The sequence below is a fragment of the Stenella coeruleoalba genome (genome assembly GCF_951394435.1).
Source record: "Stenella coeruleoalba genome assembly, chromosome: 6".
Classification (NCBI taxonomy): Eukaryota; Metazoa; Chordata; class Mammalia; order Artiodactyla; family Delphinidae; genus Stenella; species Stenella coeruleoalba.
Genome location: NC_137151.1, coordinates 93,261,200 through 93,287,448, shown reverse-complemented (window position 1 = coordinate 93,287,448; position 26,249 = coordinate 93,261,200). Strand labels below are relative to the sequence as shown.

Genomic DNA, 26,249 nt, shown 5'->3' with positions numbered 1-26,249 from the left:
TATCTCAAACTTCTTTTGTATTACATTAAGTCCTTCGATTCAGTATTGCCGGTGCTGAGGAATTTGTCTTAAACCACTTTAGAATGTATTTATTTTTATTACCTATTTCATGTATTGTTGGAAATGTCAATGGTGATTGTCCTTTGTTTTTACAGAGGGGTACTGTGACCACCATTGTTTTGCAGTTTCTGAAAGTGTTTCGAGGCAAAACTTCAGGCGTCGGAGAGACCAATGGAAGGTCACAAGGCAGAAGAAGAGGTGTTGGATATTCTTCGACTGAACGTGGGTGGCTGTATTTACACAGCCAGGCGGCAGTCCTTGTGCCGCTTTAAGGACTCAATGCTGGCATCCATGTTCAGTGGTCGTTTTCCTCTAAAAACAGATGAATCAGGTAAATATCTAAAGTCTGTAAGCATTATCATGAATGTTCATTAAAATAGGAGTCTAGTTTAAATTCCCTTTAGTTTTTCTAATTACAACAGAATGTATTAGCTTACTCTGTTAATTACTGAGATCATTGGGACTGTATGGAGATTCATTAAGTACATGGAGAAATTAAATACCAGTTTCTAGAATCTGTGATGCTGTCGCTAAAAGTTGACAAAAAAGTGAATGTGTGTAAATGCCAACCATCACCTAATTATGGGGATTAATCATATTTTGAAAGTTGTTCCATTCATACAACTCAATGGGTAAAGATATTGAGCCTGATTAAATATATTAGCTTCTCTCTGTGTTCTTCAAGTTAAAAAATGTATTTCTCTGAAGAAAGGAGCTGCCTTCATAGCTGACAGGGCAGGTACTGTCAGTGTAGAATTAGTGTTAAACTCACACCTAGTCCAGCTGCAGAGCCTTGTGTGGGCAGATGTGTATGCCTAAGAAAACATCAGTTCAGTGATACTGTCAGTCACCCAGGACTGAAAATTGGTGTTTCAGAAGAAACCGTAAAATACAAGGGTTAGGGTCCTGGGGCCACTCTCTGCTTTGAGTGCTCTGGGGTTCACTGAACCTACTACTGGTGGTAAAGAAACTTCAGCAGAGCAAGTAAGGCTTTTTGTACATCTTAGGCATTCTGGGGCTCGTAGAACCCACTCTTGGTCTGTGTTAGAAAAAAGGGATTGAGGAGCTCAGAGCATGAGGGGCTGTCAGTAACCCTGGGTCTGGAGAGATTGCTTTGCCAGATGAATGGCAGTTGGAAGAATGGAAAACTCACTGATGTCTGGTGCCCAGGACTGGATGTCCATCTGGACAGAAAGTTTGTTGGTATAAAGGTGGTAAGCAGGGACTGAGTTGTTTCCTCTGCCCCTAAGTTTTTACCTTCTTAATCCCGTCTTAAACTAATCAAGGGAGGAAGGAAATCATTGAGTAACCTCACACAGAAGTGTTTTTTTGTTTTCTTAATTCTGCTGAATTGTCTACAAAAAGTCTTTTATCATAAAGTAGTACCAGTATAGCATTTCTTTTCTACAGTTTCATACAAAGGAACTAACCTAATAAGTCTGAACAAATGGCATGCCCATAGCTAGGAACCCAGGGTTTATTTGTCGGCAACACTGCAGGTCGACTTGTAGGGTCACTGACATACAAATGCTGGACCTCATTATACCCTCATTAGGGAGGAACTCCATACACCTTTCCTGGCCCAGCTGGGTTGAGATTAGTGGTAAGCTTCTGTTTCTACCAGCAGTCTAAGGTCTCCATGGCTTTTGCAGAGGCCATAGTGGGAATATAGTCCTTGATTTCTAATGGAACTCAGAATACGTTTTCCTTGTAGGTGAGAATACAGAGGCTCCCCAAATTTGACTAAACCTATTTGAACACTAGATATTAACTTTCTTTTGAGAAAGAAACATTTCTAATTGTAGAGGTCTTCAGTCTAATTCTAGTTTGACATGTTGAAATTTTACCGTGGTCATTTGTATCTATTCAATCATATTTGAACTGAATATTTTCTAGGGGCTTGTGTTATTGACCGTGATGGACATCTATTTAAATACCTTTTGGATTATCTTCACGGAGAAGTTCACATTCCCACAGAGGAGCAAACCCGCATTGCTCTGCAGGAAGAGGCTGATTACTTTGGCATCCCTTATCCGTACAGCCTGTCTGACCACTTGGCCAATGAAATGGAGACATATTCTTTAAGGTCAAATATAGAACTTAAAAAGGTCTTGGCATTTTCTTAATTTTACAATATATGTATGAATGTTTATCTAATATTCATTTATTATACATTTATTATGCACAAAACAGTGTATGTTATTTTGTATAGCCCATGTTGTAACATAAACCAAAATGAGACCGTTTTACTTCTTACAATATTTTTTTAACTGTATTATATACCTTTATTTGTTTTGTTTTGAATTTTATTTTATTTTATTTTTTTATACAGCATGTTCTTATTTTTCATTTTATACATATTAGTGTATATATGTCAATCCCAATCTCCCAATTCATCCCACCACCACCACCACCACCACCCACCACTTTCCCCCCTTGGTGTCCATACATTTGTTTTCTACATCTGTGTCTCTATTTCTGCCCTGCAGACCGGTTCATCTGTACCATTTTTCTAGGTTCCACATATATGCGTTAATATATGATATTTATTTTTCTCTTTCTGACTTACTTCACTCTGTATGACAGTATCTAGATCCATCCACATCTCTACAGATGACTCAATTTCGTTCCTTTTTATGGCTGAGTAGTATTCCATTGTATATATGTACCACTTCTTCTTTATCCATTCGTCTGTTGATGGGCATTTAGGTTGCTTCCATGTCCTGGCTATTGTAAATAGTGCTGCAATGAACATTGGGGTGCATGTGTCTTTTTGAATTATGATTCTCTCTGGGTATATGCCCAGTAGTGGGATTGCTAGGTCATATGGTAATTCTATTTTTAGTTCTTTAAGGAACCTGTATACTGTTCTGTATTGTGCCTGTATCAATTTACATTCCCACCAACAGTGCAAGAGGGTTCCCTTTTCTCCACACGCTCTCCAGCATTTGTTGTCTGTAGATTTTCTGATGATGCCCATTCTGACAATGAGGTGATACCTCATTGTATTTTTGATTTGCATTTCTCTAATAATTAGTGATGTTGAGCAGCTTTTCATGTGCTTCTTGGCCATCTGTATGTCTTCTCTGGAGAAATGTCTATTTAGGTCTTCTGCCATTTTTGGATTGGGTTGTTTGTTTTTTTAATATTGAGCTGCATGAGCTGTTTATATATTTTGGAGATTAATCCTTTGTCCATTGCTTTGTTTGTAAATACTCTCTCCTATTCTGAGGGTTGTCTTTTCGTCTTATTTGTAGTTTCCTTTGCTGTGCAAAAGCTTTTAAGTTTCACTAGGTCCCATTTGTTTATTTTTGTTTTTATTTCCATTACTCTAGGAGGTGGATCAAAAAAGATCTTGCTGTGATTTATGTCAAAGAGTGTTCTTCCTATGTTTTCCTCTAAGAGTTTTATAGTGTCTGGTCTTACATTTAGGTCTCTAATCCATTTTCAGTTTATTTTTGTGTATGGTGTTAGGGAGTGTTCTAATTTCATTCTTTTACATGTAGCTGTCCAGTTTCCCCAGCACCACTTATTAAAGACACTGTCTTTTCTCCATTGTATGTCCTTGCCTCCTTTGTCATAGATGAGTTGACCATAGGTGCGTGGGATTATCTATGGGCTTTCTATCCTGTTCCATTGATCTATATTTCTGGTTTTGTGCCAGTACCATATTGTCTTGATGACTGTAGCTTTGTAGTATAGTCTGAAGTCAGGGAGTCTGATTCCTCCACTTCCGTTTTTTTCCCTCAAGACTGCTTTGGCTATTCGGGGTCTTTTGTGTCTCCATACAAATTATAAGATTTTTTGTTCTAGTTCTGTAAAAAATGCCATTGGTAATTTGATAGGGATTGCCTTGAATCTGTAGATTGCTTTGGGTAGTATAGTCATTTCCACAATATTGATTCTTCCAATCCAAGAACATGGTATATGTCTCCAACTGTTGGTATCATCATTAATTTCTTTTATCAGTGTCCCATAGTTTTCTGCATACAGGTCTTTTGTCTCCCTAGGTAGGTTTATTCCTAGGTATTTTATTCTTTTTGTTTCAGTGGTAAATGGGAGTGTTTCCTTAATTTCTCATTCAGATTTTTCATCATTAGTGTATAGGAATGCAAGAGATTTCTGTGCATTAATTTCGTGTCCTGCCACTTTACCAAATTCATTGATTAGCTCTAGTAGTTTTCTGGTGGCATCTTTAGGATTCTCTATGTATAGTATCATGTCATCTGTAAACAGTGACAGTTTTACTTCTTCTTTTCCAATTTGTATTCCTTTTATTTCTTTTTCTTCTCTGATTGCCGTGGCTAGGACTTCCAAAATTATGTTGAATGATAGTGGGGAGCGTGGACATCCTTGTCTTGTTCCTGATCTTAGAGGAGATGCTTTCAGTTTTTCACCATTGAGAATGATGTTTGCTGTGGGTTTTTCGTATATGGCCTTTATTATGTTGAGGTAGGTTCCCTCTATGCCCACTTTCTGGAGAGTTTTTATCATAAATGGGTGTTGAATTTTGTCAAAAGCTTTTTCTGTATCTATTGAGATGATCATATGGTTTTTATTCTTCAGTTTGTTAATATGGTGTATCACATTGATTGATTTACGTATATTGAAGAATCCTTGCATCCCTGGGATCAATCCCACTTGATCATGGTGTATGATCCTTTTAATGTGTTGTTGGATTCTGTTTGCTAGTATTTTGTTGAGGATTTTTGCATCTATATTTGTCAGTGATATTGCTCTGTAGTTTTCTTTTTTTGTCATATCTTTGTCTGGTTTTGATATCAGGGTGATGGTGGCCTCATAGAAAGAGTTTGGGAGTGTTCCTTCCTCTGCAATTTTTTGGAAGAGTTTGAGAAGGATGGATGATAGCTCTTCTCTAAATGTTTGTTTGAATTCACCTGTGAAGCCATCTGGTCCTGGACTTTTGTTTGTTGGAAGATTTTTTATTTATTTAATTTATTTTTTTTAAATTTTACTTTTCTTTTTTATAAATTTATTTACTTTATTTTTGGCTGCATTGGGTCTTTGTTGCTGCGTGTGGGCTTTCTCTAGTTGTGGTGAGCGGAGGCTACTCTTCATTGCAGTGCACGGGCTTCTCATTGCGGTGGCTTCTCTTGTGGTGGAGCACGGGCTGTAGGTGCGCAGGCTTCAGTAGTTGCAGCATGTGAGCTCAGTAGATGTGGCACACGGGCTGTAGAGCGCAGGCTCAGTAGTTGTGGCGCACGGGCTTAGTTGCTCCACGGCATGTGGGATCTTCCTAGACCAGCGCTCAAACCCGTGTCCCCTGCATTGGCAGGTGGATTCTTAACCACTGTGCCACCAGGGGAGTCCTGTTGGAAGATTTTTAATCACAGTTTCAATTTTATTACTTGTGATTGGTCTGTTCATATTTTCTATTTCTTCTGGGTTCAGTCTTGGAAGGTTATACCTTTCTAAGAATGTGTCCATTTCTTCCAGGTTATCCATTTTACTGGTATAAAGTTGCTTGTAGTAGTCTCTTAGGATGCTTTGTATTCCTGCAGTATCTGTTGTAACTTCTCCTTTTTCATTTCTAATTTTATTGATTTGAGTCCTCTCCCTCTTTTTCTTGATGAGTCTGGCTAAAGGTTTATCAATTTTGTTTATCTTCTCAAGGAACCAGCTTTTAGTTTTATTGATCTTTGCTATCGTTTTCTTTGTTTCTATTTCATTTATTTCTGCTCTGATCTTTATGATTTCTTTCCTTCTACTACCTTTGGGTTTTGTTTGTTCTTCTTTCTCTCATTCCTTTAGGTGCAAGGTTAGATTGTTTATTTGAGATGTTTGTTGTTTCTTGAGGTAGGCTTGTATTGCTGTAAACTTCCCTCTTAGAACTGCTTTTGCTGCATCCCATAGGTTTTGGATCATCGTGTTTTCATTGTCATTTTTCTCTAGGTATTTTCTGATTTCCTCTTTGATTTCTTCAGTGATCTCTTGGTTATTTAGTAACATATTGTTACTTCTCTACAGTTTTTGAAGACATGTTTCTTAATTACCACTACTCATTTTTTAAGGCCAAAATTGTATTCTAGGAAAGTGTATTACCACGCCACCCAAAAGTTTATGGAGTTTTTATTCCTCATTGAATGTTTAACACTTTCTGATGGCTTTTTTAAATAGAACTCTTCTGCTCTTGAAGTTCTTCTTAAATTAAGAGCAGTACTGTAGTATGTGAGGGTATAGTGGGATTAATTCATTTACTGAAATGATATTTTAAAAGGATGGTCATGATAAATAAAAGATTGTATAAAATCCCTTACCTGATTTAGTGAGTGTAGCAGTTTGTTACTAAGCTAAAACATTAGTTTGATTACTTCACCTTGAGATCAGTAAATCTTTTTTTTAAGATGCTTCTGTTTTAAATCACATTTGAAATGTCTTTACATGACTTGAACAGCTTCATCTGTTTTGTCTTATTGATAAGTATTATATTTACTATTAATTAGCACCTTGAACATCTAAGAAAAATATTTTTCCTAGATAATTGTTCATAGTGAAAAGTGGTTTGAATTGGTTTGAATTCTTTGAGTTGGATGTCAGTGTTTAGGAGAGCAAGCTGACAGTATGGTTATTAGGAGTGCAGCATGAAGAGAAAGTTGATTTGGTTCCAGATCCCCTTTGGGAATTTGCATGGTTGTATGGGTTCTGCTATTGGAATTATTTATAAACTGAGCTGTCGAACAGTCTTTTGGTGCTGTTTGCCATATCTGCAGAGTGGGGCTGAAAAAGCCTAACTGGAAAGTTGGGACAGATTAACATTCACCTTTATAGTCTTTCATTCTTGGTTTGTATGCACAACAGACACAGCATGCAAACATTCATTCTGCCAGCCAACTCCTATTTATTTCACATGTTTTTGACATATAGGACCCTGTTCTAGGGACTGTGTGGGACACAAAGAAATATGACATGCAGTTTTTGCCCTTGAATGGTTTATAATGTTGTTGGTGATTTTCATAGATGTGCAAGTGAAGATAAAAGCCAATACAGGAGTTAGATGGCAATATTAAATGAAAATGCAACACATGTTAGGGTCCTCTTTTCTTTCACTGAGTCAGTAAATATTAAGCATCTCCTTTGTATCAGGTACTTTTCTAGGGACTTGGGATACAAAACAGAACAGAAAAGAGTGCCTGTCCTCAGAGAGCTCACAGCAATAATGCTGTTTCTCCCAGGGAAGGCCTGTACCACTCCACTGGGTGAAGCCCTCTTCCTCTGTGCCCCTTAGCACCTCGTAGGCTTACCTAGTAGCACTTCTTACACTGTGTGCTGATGGCTTATTTAATGTCTGTCTTCTGCATCAGCTGTAAACTCAAGGAGGGACCCTGTCTCCTGCTCACCATTATGTCTCCAAGGCCTTAGACAGTGCTTATTATTCACACATAGGTACTTAGTATTCAAGTGATTGAGTGAATAGGTGGATAAATGCCCAATGAGTTCAGACAGTATATATCGAGTTCATATATTCATATCTTTCAGTGTAAAAGAACAAGTTAATCTGGTAAATCCATGATTGGATTTGGAGTTAAGAATAAGTATCAACTATGGGGCAAGTCAGTAGGAGGTAAAAGGAAGATTGAGTCAAATGGAAAATCGGGGGGAAAAGAAAGGGAAAAGAAAGAATTTTAACTTTTGCTTATTATATGAAGATTTTAAAATGATGTTGGTAGTGAGTCTAAAGGAAGAGGAAGTAAAACATAATTTCCATGTGGAAAAAGATTCTCTAGCTGAGAAGGTTTTGGGTTTTTGGGTGGTAATTTGCCTCACCTCCCCCAATACCCCAAATTCAACAAATGGTTTGGTTTTTAAAGGCATAAACAGTAGGCTGAGATATATAATCTTTTTATTTCCGTTATGACCAGCTGAAATTACAGCTTTACATGAAAGTAATAGAGCAAATTCATTTTGACTTTACTCCAGAATTAAATTCAAATTTTATATATTTTTTTGCCCCAGGCTTTAACAGACTTCTGTGATTCGTATGGTTTAGTTTGCAATAAACCAACAGTTTGGGTTCTCCACTATCTTAACACATCTGGTGCAAGCTGTGAGAGTAGAATTATTGGTGTATATTCCACAAAAACTGATGGAACAGATGCAATTGATAAGCAGCTGGGAGGAAGAATTCACAGTAAATGCGTTTTTAAAAGGTATGTCTGCGTTTAAATATGAAAAGGAACAAAATAAAGTCTTGGTCTCTTCTAAGAGGTGTTATTGAATGGAATATGTGGTTGACTAGGAAAGAAGCCAGTACCTCTCAACAGACAGAGTGAATCTCATAGCTGTCGAGATAGGCCTGTTTCATGAGGAGGTTGTAATTCAGACCATTTCACATCTGTATAAGCAATAGGCCATCTACGTGGTCTAGTACAGTGGTTCTCAACTGGGAGTGGTCATCAGAATCCCCTGAGAGGCATTATAAAAAGAGAAAAGAAAGAAAGAAAAGAAAAGCCACATGCCTGGGTATCTCCCCTCCACTATAGTCCAGGGACAGAAGCCTGGCCTAGAAGTCAGCAGGCCCACTGAGGGACCCAGCACTGGCCTGTGTCTTGGTGTCCTGGTTTGAGAAATGCTGAAAGACTTTTCATCTGGTCCCTCCCAACTTTAAAATTCTATGCCTTGAACATGTTAAATTCTTAAGGGTTATTCTGTTAATATTTTCCCTGTAATCTCATTTATACTAGTCAATTCACTTAGCAAAATTTTTTTTTTTAATTCTCTGAGAGATTGGATTGGGTCACATGCCAGTGACTAATGCACGACCACATGAGCTTGCTGTTTAGATAATTAATATGTTATCATTTTCTGAGTTCTTTACAGGCAGGGATGTTTGTATATGATATATAAGTGCCTGACATAGTGCTAGGAAAGTTTTAGTCAAAGTTGAACCTTTTCTAACTTTACTGGAGTTAGGTGATTTTTTTAAGAAAACTTATTTTAAGAATTTGTTGATTTGTCTGCACAGTTTATATTGTGGAATTAACAAATACTTTACCGCAGTAAAAAGAGACTAAATGTAGGTTAGTACGTAAGTATAGTATATTATACTCATCTAGTATGTCGTATATAGAATATATATATATATATATACATATATATATATATGCTTAAGGATCACAGAAGAACAACTACTCATTACCTACATATTTTTTTCCCTTAGTTAACAAGTACTTATTGAGTGTCTATTAGCTGTATATATACCTAGGTAGTATATTTTCATTACCTTTTGTAATATTTCTAGGGAGGCAGGAAATAATGTTCAGTATATTTGGAGCTATTATTCAGTAGCAGAATTGAAGGAAATGATGGATGCCTTTGATGCCTGGGAAGGAAAAGGTACAGTACAATTCTTTCATTTCATGGCAGAAAGTAGACTTTTCCTTAATAAGACAAAGCAAGTTCAAATACAGCATTTCTTTTTTTGAGAAAATGTTTTTGGTGTGGGTCCAGGTAGTTGTCACCTTATAGTAACACTGAGGCAGTTTACTTACAAATTTTTAAACCCCATGAATTGCTAGGTATTATTAATAATCTACAATACAGTAACCTAAAATACACTTTTGTTAGTTATGCTTATTTAGTTCAATTTAAAAAGAGTTTCTGGGGCTTCCCTGGTGGTGCAGTGGTTAAGAATCCGCCTGCCAATGCAGGGGACACGGGTTCAAGCCCTGGTCCAGAAAGATCCCACATGCCACAGAGCAACTAATCCCGTGTGCCACAACTACTGAGCCTGCGCTCTAGAGCCCACGAGCCACAACTACTGACGCCCACGCGCCTAGAGCCCATGCTCCACAACAAGAGAAGCCACTACAATGAGAAGCCCGCGCACCACAACGAAGAATAGCCCCCGCTTGCTGCAACTAGAGACTGCCTGCGCACAGCAACGAAGACCCAACACAGCCAAAAATAAATAAATAAATTTATTACAAAAAAAATAATAAAAAGAGTTTCTGTAGCACCTACTGTGTACCTAGCATTGTCCTAGGAAGTATACCTCTAAATTAAGCATAAAATGTGTAATCAAAAAAAAATAAAGGGAGAGAGAGAAAATGAAAATCATGCTGGGAAGATATCTAAAGAGCCCTTAGAAAACAAATATTCTTTAAATGCACACTTTGAAATTTGTCTGTCTTTACCAAGCTGCTTATGTGAGTTGATAATAGTAATGCTGCTTGATATTCAGTGTGATATGTAGTTTACATTCAGTATCTCTTAGTCCTAAAACAAGCCTGTATGCTGGTTTACGATTTTATTGAAGAGGAGAAGTCTCAGAGAGACATGCCACTTGCTTAAAGATCACAGAGGGTTAACTGTTCTATGCCAAAGTTTTTTTTCTTAATTAACATGTATTGAGTGTCAATTAGGTGCAAGCACTATAATTAAGTCCTAAAATTGTCCAAAGATAAATAAGACACATCTCAGTCCTCAAATGATCTTAAAAGCTGGTAGAGACAGACATTGCAAGTCATGTAAGATTGAATAAGGAAAGGAAGAGGCTTTTTAAAACTATCAGCTGTTCCTCTTTCAGGCAGGATGCTAGTACCAATCCTTTTTTTCCTCAACTTTGCCCCACTCAGTTTTCCTCCTTTTTCTTTTCATATCACGCCCTTCAAACAGATAGGATGAAGTGTGTTGAACAAAATGCTATTCTCTTTAAGCTTATTACTTGAGATTGAATTGACTTTGAGACACTTGGGCTTATGTTGAAGAACTACCCCCCTGGTGTTCTTGTCTCCTTTTGTGCCGCTGGACTAGCAGGCTGCCTGGGAAGCTTTGGGAGGGCCTGGCTGGGTTTCTTTCTACACTGACTCAGGAAGCTGGAGCAGAGAGCTGGGATCACTGACTTTAACAAAGCGTGTGACTGATTTTAACTTTTTAGAAAGCATGCAATAGAGTAACATTGTTATCTAACAAAGTTCTGGAAGGCCTGTGGAAAGCCATAATACAGGAAACAGAAGTAAGAGAAAGAACTATTGAAAGGAAGAAGACAGTTATTGTTATTTGTGGACAGTATGTCTTTGTAGAAAACCCGAAAATAGTCGACTAAAGGTATTTCAAATGATGAGTTTAGTAGACTAAACTAGCTAGATACAATATAAATAAAGATTAGCAGCTTACTTTTGGTAAATTAATTAGAAATTATAGGAGAAAATCCCATTCACAATAGCAATAAACAAAAATAACTAGGCTGTGCCACCAAGAAATGCTTGGGTCCTTTACGAAGAAAACTGCTAAAATGTATTTATCTGTCCATCCATCCATCTATCCATCTATAAAAAAGAAGAGATGAAGATTACTGTGAGACATACCATGATCCTGAATGAGAAATCTGAATATTATAAAGATGTCAGTGTTTCTCAGATTAAATTATAGGTTTAACACAATTCCTACCAAAATATCAATGGACCTCTTTGGGAATCTTGAGGAAATGATCCTAAAATTCCTTTGAAAGAATAAACAGGTGAAATACCCCAAAACATTTTGGGAAGTAGAAGTCATTAGAGGGATGAGTTTAACTCTGTTTGATGGCCAAAATACTATATGTAGCTCTATACTAATAAAACCGTGTCTTTCTGGTACAAGAATAGATGCAGAGATCAGGAGTAAAATCCATTAAATTTATAAGAATAAAATCACTATGTGATAAGAAAGCATTAAATACCAATAAAAAAGGATAGATTATTTGGGAGAAAAACAGAACTTTAACCTCACATCATTTATGAAAATAATCCCAGGTAGATTTATGAATGAAAAATGAAACTATTATAGACTATAATGAAATGTAAGCAAATAACTGATTTCTTAATAGGGAAAGAAATTATAAGCTTAAAATAAAACATAAAGACAAAGAAGTTTGATTACATAATATTTAATGTATTAACTTTAAAACATAAAACATTATAAATAAAATTTAGAAACTAATAAAAAACTTGGATAAAAGTGTTGCATTAACTGGACAAAGATTACCCTTATAATAAAGAGGGTTTATTTAAATTCATTAGAAAACCAGCTCAACCCTACTACAAATAAATGTATAAGGTTCATGGCCATAAAATTCCCAGAAAAGGAAATAAATGTGGCAGAGGTTCAAACTCATTATCAATGAACTATACATTAAATGAGAACTATTTTTTTATATACCAGATTAGTAAAGATCTCATGAATTCTTGGCAGGAATAAAGTTCATATTACTTTTTTTGGAAATAATTTATCAGTATGTATCAATAGCATCAAAATTGTTCATATTCTTTGAGCCAATAATTCTACTTGTAGAAATCTACCTTAAAGACAAAATCAAATGCAGACAAAGGCTTATGAACAGAGATGTTCAACTAAACATTATTCATAATAGGGAAAAAATAAAAGCAATCTAAATGTCTATAATACAGGGTTAAATACACATTGGCACATCCACAGGTTATAGATGGATATAGCTATTAAAATTATTTTGAGGGAATTCCTGGGTGGTCTTTTGGTTAGGACTCCACACATCCACTGCAGGGAATATGGGTTCGATCCCTGGTTGGGGAACTAAGATCCCGCATGCTGCGTGGCTGAAAAAATAATAATGATAAAATAAAATTATTTTGAATAACTTTTTTTTTTTGAATAACTTTTTATGTTGATGAGTGCGCATGATAAAGTAAGAAATGGTCAAAAGCAGAAAACAAAATTAAATATAATGTGTTTTCAATTATGTGCATATCATACGAATAGAAAAAAGACTGGAATGAGATACATCAAAATGTCATGAGCCACGACTCCTAGTTTTAGGATTAGAAGTGATTTTTATTTTTTTTTTTATATATACTTTTCTATATTTTCCAAATTTTGTACAATGAATGTGAATTATAGGCAGGAAAAAAATGAAAGTCTTAAAAACAAATTGCAATATATCCTTTTTTTTTTTTTTTTTTTGCGGTACGCGGGCCTCTCACTGTTGTGGCCTCTCCCGTTGCAGAGCACAGGCTCCGGACACTCAGGCTCAGCGGCCATGGCTCACAGGCCCAGCCGCTCTGTGGCATGTGGGATCTTCCCGGACCGGGGCACAAACCCGTGTCCCCTGCATTGTCAGGTGGACTCCCAACCACTGCGCCACCAGGGAAGCCTGCAGTATATCCATTTAAAGGAATACTCAGAAATAAAAAGAGATGATTATTGATACATATATCAACATGGATGAATCTTCAAAGCATCATGGTAAAGAAGCCAGACACAAAAGGCTATGTGGTGTATGATTCCATTTATATGATACTTTGGAAAAGGCAAAACTAAGGAATGGAGGACAGGGCATCAACTGTGGAAGGGTAGGAGGGAACTTTTTGGGGATGATAGAAATGTTCTGTATCTTGATTGTGGCCATAGTTACATGACTGTATACATCTGTCAAAACTCAGTGTACTTAAAAAGAGTGAATTTTATTTTATGTAAATTATATCTCAATAAACCTGACTTAAAAATAAAAACTTAATGGATGAGATTTGGTGATGGCTTTGTAGCATAAGTAGGTTTGGGAGTATGATCAAGCAGTTCTAGAAAGTTGTTGTCTTAAAATGAGGTCCATAGACTTCGAGTATTTGGACATGTCTATTATATATAATAACTTATGTGCCCAGCTTGCTAAGTTGTTTGTTATTACTAGCCCTTTAATGATTAAAAAAGAAGGCACCAGATTCCTTCTTGGGACTTAAAGGTTACTGTTGTTTTTAATACCAAGCAGTTTTTATTCAGCATCATTCTTTAAGCCTTTTTTAATGTGTCTATGTATAATTTTTATGGTTCTTTTTTTTAAAAATGAGGTGAAATTCACACAGCATAGAATTAATTACAGTATACATTTCAGTGACATTTGCTACATTTACAGTGTGTGTAACCAGCACCTCTATTTAGTTCCAAAACACTTCTGTCACCACAAAAGGAAACCCAGTATCCATTAAGCAGTTACTCTGCATTCCCCTCTCCCCTCAGCCCCTGGCAACTACCAGTCAGCTCTCTGTCTCAGTGGATTTGTGTATTCTGGATATTTATATAAATGGAATCATACAATATATAACCTTTTGTGTCTGGCTTCTTTCACTTAGCATAAGGTTTTTAAGCTTCATAAGAATACATTTTCAGGGACTTCCCTGGTGGCGCAGTGGTTAAGCATCCGCCTGCCAATTCAGGGGACACAGGTTCGTTCCCTTGTCCGGGAAGATCCCACATGCCGCGGAGCAGCTAAGCCTGTGCACCACAACTACTGAGCCTGTGCTCTAGAGCCCGCGAGCCACAACTACTGAGCCCACGTGCCACAACTACTGAGCCCACAAGCCACAACTACTGAGCCCGCGTGCCACAGCTACTGCAGCCCGCGCGCCTAGAGCCCATGCTCCACCGCACTGAGAAGCCCGCGCAGCACAACGAAGAGCAGCCCCCGCTCGCTGCAACCACAGAAAGCCTGCGCGCAGCAACGAAGACCCAACACAGCCAAAAATAAATTTAAAAAAAAAAGAAATACATTTTCAGCTTTCAATCAGAAACATATCAAACTATTATATATAGAATGGATAAACAACAAGGTCCTATTGTATAGCACAGGGAACTGTATTCAATATCCTGTGATAAACCATAATGGAAAAGGATATGAAAAAAAAAATATATATATATACACATACACATATGTATGTATGTATAACTGAATCACTTTGCTGTACAGCAGAAATTAACACAACATTGTAAATCAACTATACTTCAATAGAATAAATTTAAACAAAGAAACGTATCAGATTTAAAAATTAAGTGAATTTGACTGGAATCTTGGCCTGCCACATTAACACAGATTATTCTTGTTTGAAAAGATGCCTATAAGGTATTGATACCTCATATTCATATAGTGGTTGCCTCTTACAGAGTGGTTCACAAAATTTATCTGATTTGATGATTGCAGCAACCTAGTGAGGTAGACAGGGCAAGTGTTAGAACCCCTACTGTCCAATCCTTTCACATTACTACCAACACTGTGACTTATAATAAAGGCACCTAACATCTCTTGAGTGCTAAGTCTGTGCCAGGCCCTGTTCTAGGCATTTTGTTTTTATTTTCTCATTTAATTATCGCAGCAAGGTATGTACTATTATTGTCATCATTTCCCAGATGAGAAAATTTTCCCAAGGTGATATGATTAGTGAATAACAGAAATGGGATCCAGACCCAGGCAGTTTTGGCTCCAGTGCCTGTGCCCTTAACCAGCATACACTCAGTTGCCCAAGGTCTGTATAACGACCTCTGGTTATCAGTGGCAGAGCTGGGGCGGCTGGTAGCCAGCTCTTTCTGGACCCGGGTCATGAGCTATGCCACTATTGCCCTGGCTCTTCTTGGGAGCACTTCCTGCTTATACTTCTCTTCATCAAATGGGAGTCATGAACCTTAAACTTTTTCTGGCCGGTCTTATACAAAAGTGTTGCTGAGCCTTTGGCAGTGGACAGTGGTTCTCTAAATTGTCTTTTTATCTTCCAGGTGTTAGCTACTGGCGGGTGCCTCATGAACTGATAGAATGTTGGACTCTGGAAGAGCGGCCTTTACATGGAAGCCTACGTCACATGGCCCCAATTCGAAAGAGGTTATCTGTTCTTTGTTGATTTTTAAAAAATTAATCTATGACCTATATTTTTACTGCCTCTACTGGGGGAGTGAATAATGGTTCTTGACCTCATTAAGCTTATTAATCACCTAGGTGAATATTCTGCCTTACCATCAAAGTATAAATCTTTATTTATTTATTTTTGGCTGCGTTGGGTCTTCGTTGCTGAGTGTGGGCTTTCTCTAGTTGCAGTGAGCGGGGGCTACTCTTCGTTGTGGTGCACAGGCTTCTCTGCGGTGGCTTCTCTTGTTGCGGAGCACGGGCTCTAGGCGTGCGGGCTTCAGTAGTTGTGGCACACAGGCTCGGTAGTTGTGGCTCGCGGCCTCTAGAGCGCAGGCTCAGTAGTTGTGGTGGACGGGCCTAGTTGCTCCACGGCATGTGGGATCTTCCCGGACCAGGGCTCGAACCTGTGTCCCCTGCATTGGCAGGTGGATTCTCAACCACTGCATCACCAGGGAAGCCCCAAAATGTAAATCTTGAGGGAATACCCTGGCAGTCAGTGGTTAGGACTCTGTGCTCTCACTGCCGAGGGCCCGGGTTCAATCCCTGGTCAGGGAAATAAAATCCCACAAGCTGTGTGGCGTGGCCAAAATAAAAAAAAAAATCAAATGCAAAGTTACCAGAACTATGTAAAAAGTGGAAGTAATTCTTTAAAACTGAGTTATATGGTATGTTCTTTTTGGGAGACTATGATTTTAAAAATACTACTGGACACAGTGAGAATGCTGTGGTAAGTATTTTTCCCCACTAAAGTGAAATCCCAGATTTTACTGGCAATAGTCAAGAAATTTATTAGACTTAATATTTGAAATTTCCTGTGATTTATTCTGAATCCCTTTCTCCTTCCTGTTACCACAAATAACATTTTTATTTAGTAGTATTATCTTGTGTTCTATGAAATCATTAGCACTGAATTCACTCCACATCTGTGTCTTTCACTGTGGTTTAAGTACATTTAAAATTATATTTCATTTTCATTGTCTGGGGAGTATTCATGACTTTCAGACATTCTGATTTCTTGATCATCTATTCTAGAATTTGATTCAGGGCCCGTATGAAATTTCAGACTGCTTTCTTACTTTTGCCCTCTGGATCTTTCACAGAGGTGCAGAGAATTTTATTCAGTTTTTAGTAGTAAATCATACGTTAAAACAGATCTTTTTGCTTAAAGGCTCTCATTTTATTATCATTTATTTTGGTGTTCGAACTTATAGTTAGCAAATATTATTTGGGTCTAGAGCAGTTTTTCTCCATTGGGGACAGTTTTGTTCCCCAGGGGATATATTTGGTAACGTTTGGAGACACTGTCAGGTGGGGGATGTTGCTGGCATCCAGAGGGTAGAGGCCAGGGTTGCTTCTAAACGTCCTAGAATGCAGGGGGCAGCCCCCCATGACAAAGAATTGTTGAATCCCAAATGGCAATAGTGCTCAGGTGGAGCAACCTTGGACTAGAGTCCAGTGGAAGATGTGTACAAAATATAAAGCAAGCAGAAATGGTTTTATGGAAACTCTCCTCTATGTTAGTTGTCTTTTTCCTCTGGGATTTTATTAAGTATCATTTTTGATTCATGGACCAGGTAACGATGACTTGGAAGCACTTGTGAGGTCCCAAAGAACCATTTCTCACCTACAAAATTTTAGTTATGTTCAGTAGAGTTTTGAGGTTGAATATATTATATTTCAAATCACTATGTTATTATGATCCCATTTCCAAAAATCAGAGTTCAGTATCTTACATTTGCCTCTGAAAACACAACAGTGCTGAGTCAGAGGAAGAAGACTTGGAGGATTGCCATTACACATGTTCAGAAGGTGATCTTCATGAAGTGAAACTGATGGAAGCAGTGGAAGGAGCAGGCAGGCTTTTGACAGTGGTTGCTTGACAGTTTGACAGTTTTAAGGTCATTTAAAATAATGTTCCATGTGACTTTTTTCCTTCATTTTGTTGGTATAGTGTATCATATTGACTGATTTGTGGATGTTGAACCATCCTTGCATCCCTGGAGTAAATCATCATGTGTGTTCCTTTTAATGTATTGTTGAATTCAGTTTGCTAGTATTTTTTTTTAGGATTTTTTGCATTTATGTTCATCAGGGATATTGGTGTGTAACTTTCTTATGGCATCCTTGTCTGGTTTTGGTATCAGGGTACTACTGGTCTTAATGAATTTGAGAGTTCCCTCCTCTTTTGTTTTTTGGAAGTGTTTGAGAGGGACTGGTATTAATTCTTTGAAGAATTGGTTTGGTAGAATTCACCAGTGAAGCTGTCTGGTCCTGAACTTTTGTTTGTTAGGAGATTTCAATCTCCTTAGTAGTCATTGGTCTGTTCAGATTTTCTATTTCATCATGATTTAGTCTTGGTAGGTTGTATGTTTTTAGGAATTAATTCATTTCTTCTAGGTTGTCCAATTTGTTGGCATATAATTGTTCATAGTAGCCTCTTATTATCCTTTGTATGTCTATGGTATCAGTTTCAACATCTCCTCTTTCATTTCTGATTTTGAGTTCTCTCTTTTTTCTTGGTGAATCTAGCTAAAGGTTTGTCAATTTTGTTTATCTTTTCAGAAAATCAGTTGTTAGTTTTATTGATCTTTCCTATTGTCTTTTTAGTCTCTATTTCATTCATTTCTATTCTAATCTTTGTTATTTCCTTCCTTCTGCTAACTTTTGTTTGATCTTTTTCTAGTTCCTTGAGGTGTAAAGTTAGGTTGTTTATTTGAGATTTATCCTATTTCTTGAGGTAAACATTGCTATGAACTCTCTTAGGACTGCTTTCACTGCATCCCACAAATTTTGGTATGTTACATTTCCATTTTTATTTGTCTCAAGGTATTTTTTGATTTCTCTCTTGATTTCTTCTTTGACCCATTGGTTGTTCAGTAACTTGTTTAATCTCTATGTATTTGTGAATTTTCCAGTTTTCTTTGTGTAATTAATTTCTAGTTTCATACCATTGTGGTCAGAAAAGGAGCTTGATATGATTTCAGTTGTCTTAAACTTACTGAGACTCATATCGTGGCCTAACACATAATCTATCATGGAAAGTGTTCCATGTGCACCTGAGAAGATTGTGTACTATGTTATTTTTGGATGGAATGTTCTGTAAATATCTGTTAAGTCCATCTGGCCTAACATGTCATTTAAGGCCAATGTTTCCTTATTGATTTTCTATCTGTAGGATCTATCCATTGATGTAAGTGGGGTATTGAAGTTTCCCACTATTATTGTATTGCTCTCTGTTTCTTCCTTTAGTTCTGTTAATATTTGCCTTATTTTTTAGGTGCTCCTATTTTGGGTGCATTAATATTTACAAATGTTATATCCTCTTGTTGGATTGACCTTTTTAAGATTATGTAATGCCCTTTTTTGTCTCTTATTACAGTCTTTGTTTTAAAGTCTATTTTATCTTATATAAGTATAGCTACTCCAGCTTTCTTTTGATTTCTTTTGGTTTGCATGGAATATCTTTTCCCATCCCTTCACTTTCAGTGTGTTTGTGTCCTTACACTTAAGTGAGTCTTTTGTGGGCAGCATATAGATGGGTCTTGTTTTTTGATCTATTCAGCCACTCTGTGAATTTAATCCATTTGCATTTAAAGTAATTATTGATAGATATGTACTTATTTCCATTTTGTTGATTGTTTTCTGATTGTTTTTATAGTTCGTCTCTGTTCCTTTCTTCTCATGCTCTCTTCCTTTATGGTTTGATGACTTTCTTTAGTGGTATGATTATATTCCTTTCTGTTTATCTTTTGTGTATTTACTATAAGTTTTTGCTTTGTGGTTACCATGAGGCTTACATATAACAACTTGTATCTATAACAGTCTGTTTTAAGTTGATAACAACTTAAGTTTGATTCCATTGTAAAGCTCAACATTATACTATCCCCTGCCACGTTTTAGGTTTTTGGTGTCATATTTTACATCTTTTTATATTGTGTATTCCATAACTAATTATTGTAATCATAGTTATTTTTATTACTTTTTTCTTTTAACCTTTTTACTAACTTTATAGTGATTAATATACTACCTTTACTATATATTTACCTTTCCAGTGAGATTTATTCTTTCATATGTGTTGTTACTAATTAGTGCCCTTTCTTTTCAGCTTAAAGAAGTCCCTTTAACACTTCTTGTAAGGCCAGTTTAATGGTGATGAACTCCTTTAGCTTTTGTTTGTCTGGAAAACTCTTTATTATTCCTTCAATTCTGAATGGTAATTTTGCTGGGTAGAGTATTCTTGGTTGGATTTTTTTCTTTTACTACTTTGAATATATCATGCCACTCCTTTCTGGCTTGCAAAATTTCTGCTGAAAATCTCCTGATGGTCTTATGGGGGTTCCTTTTTATATAACAAGTTATTTTTCTCTTGCTGTTTTTAAGATTTTCTCCTTGTCTTTCACTTTTGACATTTTAATTATAATGTGTCTTAGTGTGGGTCTCTTTGAGTTCATCTTGTTTGGAATTCTCTGGACTTCCTGGATCTGGATGTCTCTTTCCTTTCTCAGCTATATAGTTTTCAGCTATTATTTTTTCAAATAAAATTTCTTCTCCTTTCTCTCTGTCTTCTTCTGGGAGCCCTATAATGTGAATGTTAGTCCATTTGATGTTGTCCCGTAAGTCCCTTAAATTATCTTCACTTTTTTTCCATTCCTTTTCTTTATTCCTGCTTTTATTGGGTGAATTCCACTGCCCTGACTGAGTTGACTGATCCTTTCTTCTGCTTCATCTGGTCTGCTGTTGAACCCCTCTAGTGTGTTTATCAGTTCAGTTATTGTATTCTACAGCTGCATGTAAATTTCCCCTTCAGGAGACACTGGCACTTTGGAGTGTGGCAGAAGGTGGGTGCGAAGATAGCACCCACCCTATGAGGTCTCTGGGAAAGATTATAGTCAGCCCCTAGATGCGTGTTTAATTAGAAGTCTGCCCCTCAGGCTGCAGTCATGATGATCAGCTAACAGACCTCCTTCACGGAAAGACTGAGCTTCTGGATCTGTTGCCTCTTGTTGTGTGCTGGGGTGGTAGCTGTTTAAGAACTCTTTCTCCATTGGTTACAGTCCTGTGGGACCCACAAGCATAAGCCCTACTGGCCACCAGAGCCATGCAACGTAGAGGTGTCTCTTGGCAGCATTTGCAAAAATTGGGGTACCAGACAAGGCTATGAGCTCCTTTCTGGGTTAACACCAATTGTTACAGTCCCATGGGACCAGGAATGCAAGCTCCACTGGCTTCCAGAGCCAGGCAATCAGGAGTTGTCCCCTGGCTAAGAGCCATAAAAAGTGAGGGTTCCAGATGAGTGTAAAAGCTCTCTTCCGGGAAATACTGGTGCTCTGGAGCACAGCAAAGGGAGAGCATGAAGATGGTACCTGCTAGTCTTCATTCCCAGAGAGTGTTCCAGCAGTCTTCTAGATGTGTGTGTTAAATTAGACGCCTGCCCCTCAGGCCAGCACTTTTCTATCAGCAGGTGAGCTACTTTACTGTTTAAGTCTGAGTGCAATTGGCCGCTTTTGAACTGGGCCCTGGGGTGGGTGAATCTGAGCATGTGGACCCTTGAAGAGCTGTTTATCAGATTGCTATAGTCTTGTGGGCCTCGGGACTTGAACCCTGTTGATTTTCAAAGTTAAATGTTTTGGGGGCTCATCTCTCAAGTGCATGTCTTAAAAACTGGGGAGCCCGATATGGGGTTTGAATCTTTCCCTCCTTAGGGAGAAGATGCAGGTTTTGACTTTCTTCCTGGTTGCGGATTACTGCATTGGGGGACGGGTTTGTGGCAAGATTGTGTTCCAGCTTCTCCTACCTGCTTCAATGTTGTTTTCTTCTCAGTTGCCCAATATGTAGTTGTCACTCAGCCGGCCTTTAGGTTTTATTTAAGAGGAAATTGTTCCATATATAACTGTAAACTCAGGGTGTCCATTGAAGGTGAGTTCAGTATCTTCCTATGTTGTCATCTTGAACTGGAAACAATCTATCAAATGGTTTTTATATCATATCAAAAATCATATGATCATCTCAATAGACGCAGAAAAGATATTTGACAAAATTCAGCATCCATTTATGATAAAAATTCTCAGCACAGCAGGTATAGTGAGGATGTACCTCAACATAATAAAGCCTTATATGACAAGCCTACAGCAAACATACTCAGTGGTGAGAAGCTCAAAGCATTTCCTCTAAGATCAGGAATAAGATAAGGACCCCCACTCTCACTGTTTTTACTAAACATAGTATTGGAAGTCCCAGCCAGAGCAATTAGGCAAGAAAAGTAAATTAAAAATATCCATATTGGAAAGGAAGAAGTAAAACTGTCACTGTTTGCAGATGACATGATATTATATATAGAAAACCCTAAATACTCCACCAAAAAACTGTTAGAACTAATAAACAAAATCAATACACAAAAATCTGTTGCATTTCTATATGCTAATAATGAACTATCAGAAAGAGAAATTAAGAAAATCCAGTTTATGGTTGCATCAAGAAGAATAAAATGCCTAGGAATAAATTTAACCAAGGAGATAATAAAAAACCTGTATGTTGAAAACTGTAAGACGTTAATGAAAGCAATTGAAGAAGACACAAATAAATGGAAAGATAGTCCCTATTCATGAATTGGAAGAATTAATATTATTAAAATGCCTGTATTCCCCAAAGCAATATACAGATTCAGTGCAATCCCTATCAAAATTCCAATGACGTTCACAGAAGTAGGACGAACAATCCTAAAATATGTATGGAACCACAAAAGACCCTAAATAGCCAAAGCAATCTTGAGAAAGAAGAACAAAGCTGAAGGCATCATGCTCCCTGATTTCAAACTATATTCCAATCTATAGTAATTTAAATGGTATGGTATTGGCATAAAAACAGACACACAGATCAGTGGAACAGAAGAGAGAGACCAGAAATAAACCCATATATATAGGCCAACTGATTTACAACAAAGGAGCCAAAAATATACAATGCGGAAAGGTATCTTCAATAAACGGTGTTGGGAAAATTGGATATCCACATGCAAAAGAATGAAACTGGACCACTATCTTACACCATACTACACAAAAATTAACTCAAAATGGATTAAAGACTTGAATGTAAACCATAAAACTCCTAGAAAAAAAAATAGGTGGTAAGCTCCTTGACATAGGTCTTAGTGATGATCTTTTAATCAGACATGAAAAGCAACAGAAGCAAAAATAAACAAGTGGGACTACATCAAACTAAAAAAGCTTCTGCACAGCAAAGGAAACCATCAACAAAATGAAAAGGCAAACTACTGGATGGTAGAAAATATTTGCAAATCATATATCTGATAAGGGGCTAATATCCAAAATATATAAAGAACTCATACAGCTCAATAGCAGAAAAACAAACAATCTGATTCAAAAATAGACAGAAGATCTGAATAAACATTTTTCCAAAGAAGACATATAGATGACCAATGCGTAATGAAAAGATGCTCAACATCATTAATCATCAGGGAAATGCAAATCAAAACCACAATGAGATATCACCTCATGCTAGTTAGAATGGCTGTCATCAAAAAGACAGGAAATAAATGTTGGCAAGGATGTGGAAAAAAAGGAACCATTGTGCACTGTTAGTGGGAATGTAAATTGGTGCAGCCACTATGGAAAATAATGTGAAAGTTCTTCAAAAAATTCTAAGTAGGACTAACATATGATCCAGCAATTCTACTTCTGGGTGTCTATCCAAAGAAAGCAAAAACACTAACTCATAAAGATATATGTACCCCCATGTTCATTAAAGCATTATTTACAATAGCCAAGATATAAAAAGAACCTAAGTGTCCATTGATGGATGATGATATAAAGAAATTGTGGTATGTGTGTATATATATATATATTTGCAACAAATGGACCTTGAGGATATTATGCTAAGTGAAATAAGTCAGACAGAGAAAGACAAATACCATATGAGCTGTCTTTTATGTGGAATCTTAAAAACAAACAAACAAAAAACAAACAAACAAAATCCAAAGCAAAAAAACAGGGAAATGATTGGTAGTTGCCAGAGGTGGGGGGGGGGGCAGTGGGAGAAATGGGTGAACTGTTTTTTGTTTGTTTGTTTTAGTTTAAACAAAATGAATAAAAAATGAATTAAATAAGGTAAAACAGTGTTTCCACTTCAGACTTTTTATAGTGAATGGCAGCTCAGCTGAGGAATCTTTGAAGGTTTGTCCAATACTTCTCGAATTCAAAAACCGTCTAACTATACCATGAGTTCGACTATTCTAGCAGTTCCCAAAATGTGTTCCATAGCATGATAATTTTACTGGGTGCCAAAGGGTGCATTACAGAATGATTGGGAAATATGGATTCAACAAAGCTAAACAGGTGTCTTTAGTATAGAATCTTTAATTTGTTAATATAGAGTTTAAAGCTTTAGGAGGAGAATAACATATGCAGTAGCATTTCTCAAGTTTATTTGTGAAACCCTTTTTTCCTCAGTAAATCTCTTGAAACTGCTATTCTGGGAAAAACAACTTGAGATACTCCTGGTTATCCTCTGGATCACATCAGAATTTGTGAGAACTGAGTAATGTGCTGTGTAATTCCAGTGTCACGCTCCAAATTTTAACTTGCTGGTATTAACATTATGTGTGAGTTTGAAAGAGTGTATTCCAGTTGAAACAATCTTTTGTAAACTTGCTAATTTACTTACTGACCTTGGTGGGAGATGAGAGATGAGGTAGGTTGATACCTCTTGGCTCAAATTCTTGACGAAAACCTTTTTATTCACCCTGAAGGTAGACTTTGGAGACGTTTTCATTAGTTACATAACCTGTAACTGCTGGTTTACAGGACCAGCTGTTTGACAAGAACCTGCTTCTCTATTTACAGGCGACTGATAGCGCCCAATGAAGAGGAAGAAGGAGGCGTGAACTGTAAGACTGGTCCTAAGCCAGTACGATTTTTGGGGCCTTCCACCAGCACCCAAATTAAAGTCAAGAACTCGGCTTCCGTCAGGGTGCCTCCGGCCAGTGTACCGCAGCCCTGGTCCCGGGCATCCGTGAACCCGGCTGTAGGAGGAAGGGCAGCTCAGCGCTCTGCACCGTTGAAAGCCCCGTCCCCGGTGGGCACAGGCCTGCCCGGGCATCCCCAGGCTGCCCACGAGACCGGGGGTGCTGAGAACGGGGCCATGCACCCACCTCCAGCTAAGGTTCTGCTCTGCGACAAAAAGGCCACCCCGCACCGAGTGATAAAACTGAAGCGGACTCCCTTGTGCGCTACGGGGCCTTCAACGCCCGCCTACACCGTGGCCAGGCCGGCAGGGCCCACAGAGCCGAACCCCGACGCCGCCAGCGCCCTGGGCACGCGGACTGAGAACGGGCAGGGCCAGGCCGATTGATGGAAACGGGGACTCAGGGTGTCCCGTTTGCCTCTCCGAGCTTACAACCTGTTTAATACAAATAAGCGGCACTCTTTCCCGATGCAGTCAGGATGAAAACTTGTTTCTTTCTATTTAGGGTGAATTGTGTGAAGTAGGAATGGAGGAGGGAGACTGTAAGTGGTTGGGCCTATTTTTACTTCTCATTTTCCCAACGTTTAAATTATTTGTGTAGGGATGGTTTTAATTTCAGGTTTTTTAATGTGTGTGGGCTTTTTTTTTTTAATGTTTAATTGGTATTAAGGCAACAAAACAGTAGAGCAAAATCATCCCTAGCAAGTCCACTTTGTTGCTGAAATAATTATAGATTTTAGGCACTTATTTAATGTTACTCATTGCAGCCCAGGGATAGGAGTGAGATTTGGGCTTAGCTTTCAGTCTGGTGAAATAGAGAGGGTGATATTAGTGCTTCCCAGTGCTATGTCCCAGATGGGGGGAGATTTGAGAGAAAATGTAGATCAAGGTGAACTCCCTGCAGGGCACTCTCAGTCTCAAAAGGTAGCATGAAAAGAAATGAGGGGGAGGGGGAAAAAAAGACAATAATTTGAGATCACACTTTGACTTCCACTTAATGGAACAATTTTCTTTCCTAGATTGGCTTTTCTTACTCTTTTCCTAGCAGATTTAGTTATACCTCGCAAGAAGATTTCTTGGAATAAGAACTATATAACGTGTCATGGAATGAACTGTTAAAATATTTTTTCATTTGAGTAGTGAAGTTTTGAAAGTACTTTGAAGAGAAAGTTTAACTTTTTAACTAAAGTTAATATTTTTTTTCAGAAATGACCATTAAAGAGTTATTCTGATGATACAATATGATTTTTTATCATACAGTTTCCACATAACTTGAATTTAATATTTTAAAACAGAGTATTTTGATTAATCTTCTATTTTTTCACAACTATTTAGTTGTATGTGTTTACACGTACATGTTATGTTTTATAATTGGATCACATATTTCTATCTTCAGTGAGCAGTATGCCGTCAGTGTGTTAAAAATAAGTTCATAAAGCAAGGTACTTTTTACTCAGTGCTTATCATTGTACTTTTACTGGTTTAAAAGAGTAAAGTAAATATACTCAAAACATTACTTTTTACAAAATAAAAAAACCCTTTCCGTAAAAAGTGACATTTTTCTGTGACTGTA

General features: G+C 37.4%; 1 protein-coding gene across 1 annotated transcript in view; it reads left to right on the top strand.

Annotated features, from left to right (window-relative positions):
• Window positions 1–25,650, top strand: part of KCTD18 (potassium channel tetramerization domain containing 18) — a 28,019-nt gene extending 2,369 nt beyond the window's left edge. Inside the window, exons 2-7 of the mRNA XM_079924062.1 lie at window positions 156–391; window positions 1,957–2,168; window positions 8,035–8,228; window positions 9,320–9,414; window positions 15,574–15,676; window positions 24,556–25,650. Of these exons, the coding sequence (XP_079780188.1) occupies window positions 232–391; window positions 1,957–2,168; window positions 8,035–8,228; window positions 9,320–9,414; window positions 15,574–15,676; window positions 24,556–25,063 (1,272 nt within the window). The 5' untranslated portion in view covers window positions 156–231 and the 3' untranslated portion in view covers window positions 25,064–25,650. The remainder of the gene's footprint in view (window positions 1–155; window positions 392–1,956; window positions 2,169–8,034; window positions 8,229–9,319; window positions 9,415–15,573; window positions 15,677–24,555) is intronic.
• The last annotated feature ends 599 nt before the right edge of the window (window positions 25,651–26,249 follow it).